General features: G+C 36.2%; 1 protein-coding gene across 3 annotated transcripts in view; it reads left to right on the plus strand.

Annotated features, from left to right (window-relative positions):
• The window catches only part of LOC107719071 (potassium/sodium hyperpolarization-activated cyclic nucleotide-gated channel 1-like), a 109,492-nt gene that overhangs the window by 60,048 nt on the left and 40,527 nt on the right, over positions 1 to 8,917 (plus strand). For all 3 annotated transcript variants that reach the window (XM_016526382.1, XM_016526381.1, XM_016526380.1), the window contains exon 4: positions 7,969 to 8,187. In XM_016526382.1, coding sequence (XP_016381868.1) covers positions 7,969 to 8,187 — 219 coding nt within the window. The remainder of the gene's footprint in view (positions 1 to 7,968; positions 8,188 to 8,917) is intronic.

The following is an 8,917-nucleotide window of genomic DNA, read 5'->3' on the forward strand; positions in this document are numbered from 1 at the left end:
GTGTGAGAGAGAGAGAAAGAGAGAGAGAGAGAGAGAGAGAGAGAGAGAGAGAGAGAAGAAAAAAAAATTCTACGCACCTTTAGACAACACTCACCTCATGTTAAGTCAAAAGGTTGGTGTAGTAGTGACACTAAAAGGCCGCTTGCCTCTCCGAGCACAACTTTAATAAGCTCTTGTTTTGTATTTTTAATCTTCCATTTCATTGGCCGTGGCCGTATTTCTCTCGTTTAAACCATTACTTCAAATGCCAGTCTAAACTGTAAGGTCATCTCGTATGTTACCGTTGCACAAAATCGTGACTATTGCCTCTGCTATAAATAAACACAGATGCACAGTGCTTAATTTGTAAATTGCGAGGTCCCGGAACAAAGTGGGGTGACGGATCCGGCATGATTAGAGGAGGGAGAGGTAACGGAGCATTCGCGCAATGGAGGACCAGCTTACGTGATTAACAGCGTGCATCTTCTTACGGTCATGAAAAAAATTGAAAAGTCATAAAATTTTAAAACAGCCATTTCCAGGCCTGGAAAAGTTTTGGAAAAGTCATGGATTTTTTTCCTTAAATCTCTGTATAATAGAATTATGTTTAATCTGCTTTCGAGTTTATAATGAGGGAAATTCCTGCAAACATATTCAATAGAGCATGTAGGTTAGATGAGTAAATAAATCCACACATACTATCAGATTAAATCAGTCATTTGAAAACAGCGTGAGTGATTCAGCTGTACCGCGTCTTCTCTCACTCTCAAAGCGGCTTCACAACAGCGCATCTCGTCTGCACTACTGCACGCTGCGATACAAGACTTTTGCTCGGGTTTCGGGACAGTCGACAGAATTGTCACTTGCCTAATCGAGTCATTGTTGCATCGTCACAAAACTGTATCATTTGCACATTTTTTTTAAGTTTAAGCCATTCGATACTCGCGTGCTCCAAAGGGGGTTTCCTAGGTTTCCTATGTCACATCCATAGCGCGCATATCGCGCCACCTCGTGAGTACCAAATTGAGTTATTTTTCGTATTTTTCGCACTGGTGTATGGGACAGGTTTAAATGTTTGAGTAACAGGCCACTGGTGTTTTACTGTAATCATCAGACATGATAATAACCCCTGTAAAAGCACCCACAGACTGAAATGGAGCGCACCAGTTGGGTTCTCCATAGAAAAATAGATTTTTAGCAATAATGCATAAAGCTTTCAAGACAGACCTACCATGAGCTCCAAGCTATTATAATAATTCCTTTTTTTTTCCAAATTCCCAATGCAGAATTAAACCACCCACAATCCTTATAAGAGATCCACCAATCAGATAAGTTCTTGTTACCATGGAAACGGTAATAGCAGCTCAGTAACAGCTGCCCACTCCCATGAAGCATCGCAAATTACCCTCCGAACATTGAATAAATCAATCAGCATTTTTCAAACCAGACAGCTTTTTTTTTGGTCAGAGTGACAAATCCGTATGACCGACTTGAACCCGTTGCGAAATCTGCATGGGGAAAACTTTCTCCCTCACATGAAATTCCCAGTCGCACGGACTTGACATTAAAATGACAAGATTTTGCAAGGGAAAATTCGCCAAACAATTAAAAATGTGATCGTAGTATAAGACAGACACTTGTTTGGGTCATTTAGTCATTTGAAAGAATCTGTTAAGTAAATGACTCATTGAATCTCTCATTTAAAGACAATCACTTGTTATGATTGTGAATGAATGAGTGTTTCTGAATGAATGAGTTGAGTAACTGATTCAATGAATCACTCATTAAAACCTTGTGTTGGTCCTGAATCAATCAGTGTACTGAACGAATTAGGTGAGCAAATGATTCAGTGACTCCTTAAAAAAAAACAACAGTCACTTACTGGTGTAACAAAGTAACATGCAGAAAGAGTCGACAAAAATCGTATTGTCCACACAATGTCCTGTTGTTTCAGATTTGAGTTTTTCCTTCACAATGCTTCATTCAATGACTAGTTCATTCCTTCATAAAATAATTTAAGCACACAATCTTTTACCTTCTATCTTTTTATTCATTTTCTCATGTCAACGAAATGCTGTCATGTATCTGATTCCTCTTGGAGCCTATAGAGAAAATAAATGGAAAAAAATGTTACTGGAACAAAGGCTACTATAAAAAGTGGACAGTCACTAATGGTTCCAGCCACACAGAAACATAAATACAGATAAATAGATTCTGAAAAACAAACACATACATGCTCATATATACGTACGCATTGATATATGATATTCTGTATGCACAAGCACACGGAAAGAAACTCATCTGACCCATCCGAAGAGAGCTAGACCCTATAATATGCATTAAATCCAGTAATGTCATGCAGCCCACAACTTCATTAAGCCCTCTTATCTACCACATATGGCTCTTGATCTTCTGTAATGCTGAATTAAGAAGAATATCATTACTGTACTCTCTAAATGACCTCCGTTTTCTGGAAACGTTTTGAAACTTGTGGCTAGTTAGAGCGATAAGGTGGAGAGGAGAAGAAATATGGATTCTTGTGGCCTTTTTGTAAGTGTGTGTGTGTGTGTGTGTGTGTGTGTTTTAGGAAAAGACTGAGCCTCATTTGAATTTTTATTGCACAGTAGCTCATCAGAGGAGAAAGGCCCAGTAGAACAAAGGTGATTTCCATCTTATTTATAATAAGCAGCACTACTACCTGACTCATTATCTTCCTGCTTAAACTTCTCACCCACAATGCATGGCATAATGTACACTGTAAGCTCAGACGGTATCCTCCCGTATTCTCAGTCCCATTTTTGTCCTAAATGCATGTAAAAGGCCCCATGTTCATTTGGAACAAAGAGGTTACTTTTCTCCGCAGGTGGGCTTGGATTTTTTTTTTTTTTTTTTAGAGGGGTTATTACACAAAACTGGAAATGCAATAAACCTGCATTTATTTCCAATAGCAGACTACTGTTCATCCTTTATCGTTGCATGCTACTTTATCGTTTCAAATAGTACTTAAAAAATAATAATAGACTGTAATCAATGTATACTGCACAGTATCTGCATACTGTAAGCAATATGCTACTATTCCATTATGAACAAAATACTACATTTCCCAAGGCAATTATAAAGAGACTATCATAATGAGGAGTCATTTTGTGAGAGATTATGAGAGTAGATAACATTGCAGAAAGACTAATTAGAAGTAGTAAGAGATCATTAATCCTCTCAGGTTTATGAACAGTAAATAATCCTAAATAAGTCCAAATATAGCTTTGTCTTTTTGGCACATGCTCAAGGCACAAACGCAGACCAGAATATGCAGGGCCAGATGTTCAGAAACATCTTTCTTTTCTTTTTCATGATAATTAAACCCTTTTTGAGAGTTTAGCGACTCCCTGACTGGATTACAGCAATAGAAAATGCGCTTTTGGTTTGTAAAATTTGATTTTAAATTGATTTATGTTAAGTTGAAATTGAGCTCTATCAATAGTTTAGTCAACTTGTAAAAACCAGCAAAAAATGCTTTGACCGAAATATACAGAATTTCAAACCTGTTTATGATTTACAGGTTTGTGTTTTGAAATGCTGTACATTTCCATGAGATACTAGTCAAAACTATGTTCTGTGGTAATTGACCGCCTGCATCAGATGCAGATGATAAAGCTTAACTTGTGTGTAATGTGCAATGGTCCTTTAACTTTGATTTCCATCAGTTTTGCTGTGTCTCCCGAGATGTTGCCAAATCAATAGCTCACACTTTTATTTAATAAAGTCTCCTTGTTGTAGTAATTAATTACCAGATGTAAGGGATAAAACAGGGATCTGTTTAGGAGCTGGTAAAAGATTGCTTTTAATTCTCAAGCGGCCTGTTGTGACGATTGCTTGGCCTTTCGTTTTATCTCACACGTCTCTTTAGATAGCTCAGCTGACATCCATCAGGACAAATACAGAGGGGGGAGAAGAGAAAAGGTGACAGAAGAAGAAAAACACATTCACAAAGGTAGAAGGAGATAGAGAAAGAGACTCAAGAAACCAGAAGATAAAAAGAGAGCGAGAACTGCTAGCTGACAATGAGCCCAGAAAAAACATCCATTGTTGAAAAGACACACAAGTTCTCATAAATTACAGACTGTGGTCCTGTACAAAAGAAAAATATTTTATTTAAAAACATAAGTGTGCACTGCTCTGACTGGAGATACTTTTTATTTTCAATGAAAAAAAAAAAAAATTCAACAAATTCAAACTAATTTAATTTCAGGAAAAAATCAATAAAATGCAATATGTGCTGCAGTTAATATTTTCATTTGCAGTCAAATTTTATACATTTTTCAATTTTAAATCATTATCATTGCATGCATTCTCAGCCATAAAACACGGCTTTTTTAGCACAACCAGTACCATAATAAACATTAATTATTCAATGACTTTTTTTAATATGCAAATTAAATATGAAAAATAAAAGGAAACGTGCATAGGGAAAAGAGAAAACGGAGTTTCAGAAAACAATATGGTGTTCTGAATGTTTTTTTTTTTTGTTTGTTTTTTTGTGGTTGCTGGGTGGCTACTGTAACACACACTATAACATACACACAGATTATCAGCCAATCAACACATTTCCCAAGTGGGCTCTTCTAATCATTGGCAGACCACTTAAGGACCCACAGCTATCAAATACGCTGGTACTTTGAAGTGATAGTTAAAACAGTGTCTGAGTGCAGAGGACGAGAGATTGTAGGTGTTTATGGAGTGAGTCTGATTGGGACGGATCCCTTCTCTTGACATCTGGTCATCAGAAACTACAGAGGAAGATCCTTTGGGTTTTACACACACAAACCCACATTTACAAACCAGATTCTCTTCAGGAAAGTTTAATAATTTAATTATTTGCAGGTATTGTATAATATAGGTAATGATACATAATGAACACTTGTATATATATTATAATTTAAAGTTGAAACTGACTTTTCCAGTGTAATTTTTTCTTTTCTATTTTTTTTTTTCCGTAAGAACCTGATTAGACTTGGGATTTGTTTTTCCCTGGTGGACAATAAAATAGGCAAAAATCTCACATAGACTCACATAAGACTTGAGCCATATCTAAGGACCAGATGAGAATAAAACTTGGCTTTGACTTGGGCTAATAAGAACCCACCCAGAAAACCATATCAACCACCTAGCAACCACTCAGAACACTCTATATAGCAAACACCTAGCAATACCCTTGCAGTGCATTAGCAACCACTCAGAACACTTTAGAAACCACATTGCAACACCCAAGCAATGATGCAGCAACCAGCACCCAAAACACCCTACCACCCACCTAGCAATCCATCAGAACACCCTAGCAACACCCTAGAGTACAGCCGCAGTCCTGCAGTGTTTAGCTCCAACCCTAATCAAACACACCTGAACAAGCTAATCAGTGTCTTCAGGATTACTCTGCAGAACAGTGGAACTCCAGGACTGACGTTGCCTATCCCTGCCCTAGAAGTTCTGTAGCAACCACCCAGAAATGTACTGGTAATTTTCTGCCCCTTTGCAACCCTACTCAGAACACCCTAGCAATTGTATAGCTACCAACCAGAGAACTCTCTCAAAAACCTAGCAACGCCCAAGCAACCACTCAGAACACCCTAGCAATTCTGTAGCAACCAACCAGAAAACCAATCACCTAACAAGGCCGTAGCAACACCCTAGATACCACTCAGAACACACAAACAACCACATAGTAACACAACAGAAAACACATTAGTAACAGACTCACCCTGGGAACCACTCAGCAAATGTAGTATTATGTGAAATGACAACATAGTCCCTGATGTCATTCCAGCACAGAATGGAATGGAATATCTAATATGATGCACCCCACCCCAACCTCTGTGTGCAATTATGCCTTAATTTTTCCATCAATCTTTGAAAGAAATCAGCAGTCAGCATGGAGATTAAATTTGGCAGTAATAGGTAACTCAGTACTGGAGTTAATACAGCCGTAGAGAGAGAGAAAGCGAGCACATCAGGAGCATTTTCCTGAAGTTATTCTGACAGGCGCACACACTCAGCAGAACTAGCGTGTGTGATACTAGCGTTCCAACTAGCGTTTGAGAGCCCTGTGGGTTGGCAGGCAGCACTATGCAGGTTTAAGACCGGCTCCAACGAGCGTTTGTTGGCTTCCTCAGCACTTTTTCTTCTTCAAAAAGAGCTGGAAGAGATTGAAATAGTCAGCAATTCCATTCCAGACGCCATCCATGAACACAGAACTGTCACATCCCCCCAGTGAGCTTCACATAAACACGAGGAGCTGAGGCCATCGGGATGTCATACGAGTCTTGTTTTAGAGAGAAGCAAATTCATCGGAGCACTGCTACATTTGGTACGACCTCCCAAAAATATCCAATGCTGATTCAACAGGGGTTTTACAAACAAATGGAATAGGAAATAGCTTATTTTTTATAAAAATAAAATAGTATTAAAGCACATTATATTTCAAGTCTTACAGCTTTCAATGAAGAAATAACTAATTTTTTATTACTATACTATTTTTATTATACTATTATACACTAATATTTAAAGGGGTCCTATTATGCTCTTTTACAAAGTCTTGATTTTGTTTTGGGGGTGTAAAAAAAAGTGAAAAAGCATAATAGGACCCCTTTAAAAGATAACATGAAGTGGAAATATATAATATAAATATAAAATAATATAATGTAATAGATTACAAAAAAAGCCTCGGCCTTGTTTTCATGAGCTGATGTATTGATTGTGCAGGGTCAGACACGCTGCTGTACATCTGCAGTACAGTTTGTCTCTTTCTATTCGTACAGTTCTCCATTAAAATCAGCTGCACTGATAGCCTGTGAGAGGACTGAAAGTGTCCTTCCTTTTCTTCTCCCATCCAGCATGAGGGATCCACAGAGCCGTACTGACAGAAGCTAATGGAAGTAATCCAAGTTGATTAGCAGACACCAAAGCCATCACTTGTTTTAACACCCAGCTGCAAATGACACAGAGACTAAAAAAAAAATTGGTGTAGAGATGGGGTACTTTCTCTACATAGTGTCTGTGGGTGCATATGTGTGTGCGTGTATATTATATACACACACACACACACACACACATACATACATACATACATATATATGTGTGTGTGTGTGTGTATATATATATATATAATAATATTTTATTTTTTTTAATTAGTTTTTTTTAAATGTACTATTAATATATACTATTTACTAATAGGCCTATATATTTTTCCCCATAAATAAAACATTCCCATTTAATAATCATTATAACAAATGTACAAATAAATATTAATTTATAAATATTAATTAGGGTGAGAGAGAGAGAAATTTAATAATCATAATAAAATTCATAATAAATAAAAATATAGACATCTCTCAAATATATTTATAAAATATATTAATTTACATAATATTATTTGTTTGTTGCTTACTCCCAGTTGTAAGGCAAAATATTGTTCCATATAACTTTAACCATGTAAAATCAATTGGAACATTACATTGGACAATAAATAAATAAATAAAATAAAAAAAAAATTTAAATCCTGGAATAAAGATATATAGGTGGATGGTTGGATTACAACATCCCAGTTGTAAGGCAAAATATTGTTCCATATAACTTTAACCATGTAAAATCAATTGGAACATTACATTGGACAATAAATAAATAAATAAAATAATTTTTTTTTTTAAATCCTGGAATAAAGATATATAGGTGGATGGTTGGATTACAACATATAAAAGGGAACAGTAAACACAATAGAAATACAGAGAGAGAAAGAGGAAGGAAAGATGCATGGAGAGAGCTAGTTTGCTATGCATGAAGGTTAAGTTGGCAGGACGCTCTATGGAGACTCACTGATACACTGATAGTTTTTGCCTGCAAGCGTACATGTGTTAAATCCACTCCACCTGCTTTTCTATTGCTGACTGTTTTTCTTTCTGTGTCATCATCTCATCTCCGTCTCTTTCGCTGTTTTAGAACGACTCCTGGGGAAAGCAGTACTCTTACGCCCTATTCAAGGCCATGAGTCACATGTTGTGTATCGGGTATGGAGCCAGAGCGCCCGTCAGCATGTCGGACCTTTGGATCACCATGCTAAGTATGATTGTGGGCGCCACCTGTTACGCAATGTTCGTGGGTCACGCCACAGCCCTCATCCAGTCTCTGGACTCGTCTCGACGACAGTACCAAGAGAAGGTAAGCGCAGCCTAATTGGTTTCATTCACATAGCTGTTTGTTTGCAGGTATTCATACGTTATTTTGATATTTACACCACCATGCCTTCGCTGGACGTGCATGTGATGTTACAACATCTCAATAGCGTAGTAATCTGTGTCATCATCGTGTATCACATTATGAGCTCATTGCTCATCAATCATTGAAGAATGACATCAATATTGATCTCACGTCAAAGAAATTCTAGCTACATGCGTTGCATGCTTCAGACAACATGTACAGGTTCAGGGCTGGAATCTATATCTACAGGGCAAGTTATTGGATATGTTTGGATGAGCGGTATGACCAAAATGAGCAATTTTGTATCATTGCAACTGTATATATATATATATATATATATAACAAAAAGATAATAAACATTGATATAATAATAATAACAATTGAAAATGAACATTCATAATTATTGATAATATTTTGGAATAACCAAAAATATTAATTATTGTTAATATTTAATTGTCTTGTTTATATATTATTATTAATATCATTATTTTGATCATTATGAAAATTCCTTCTTTTGTAATATTATTGTTATTGCTGTAATTATTATTATTATTATTATTATTATTATTATTATTATTGACTAATCAAGGAAATTTATTCTTATTTATTAGTAATTAATATTCTTTATTATTCAAAAATATTATGATTAAGTTATAATTATTGTTATAATAATAATAATAATACATATCAT

This window comes from Sinocyclocheilus rhinocerous, unplaced genomic scaffold, assembly GCF_001515625.1.
Source record: "Sinocyclocheilus rhinocerous isolate Xijiao unplaced genomic scaffold, SAMN03320098_v1.1 scaffold663, whole genome shotgun sequence".
NCBI lineage: Eukaryota > Metazoa > Chordata > Actinopteri > Cypriniformes > Cyprinidae > Sinocyclocheilus > Sinocyclocheilus rhinocerous.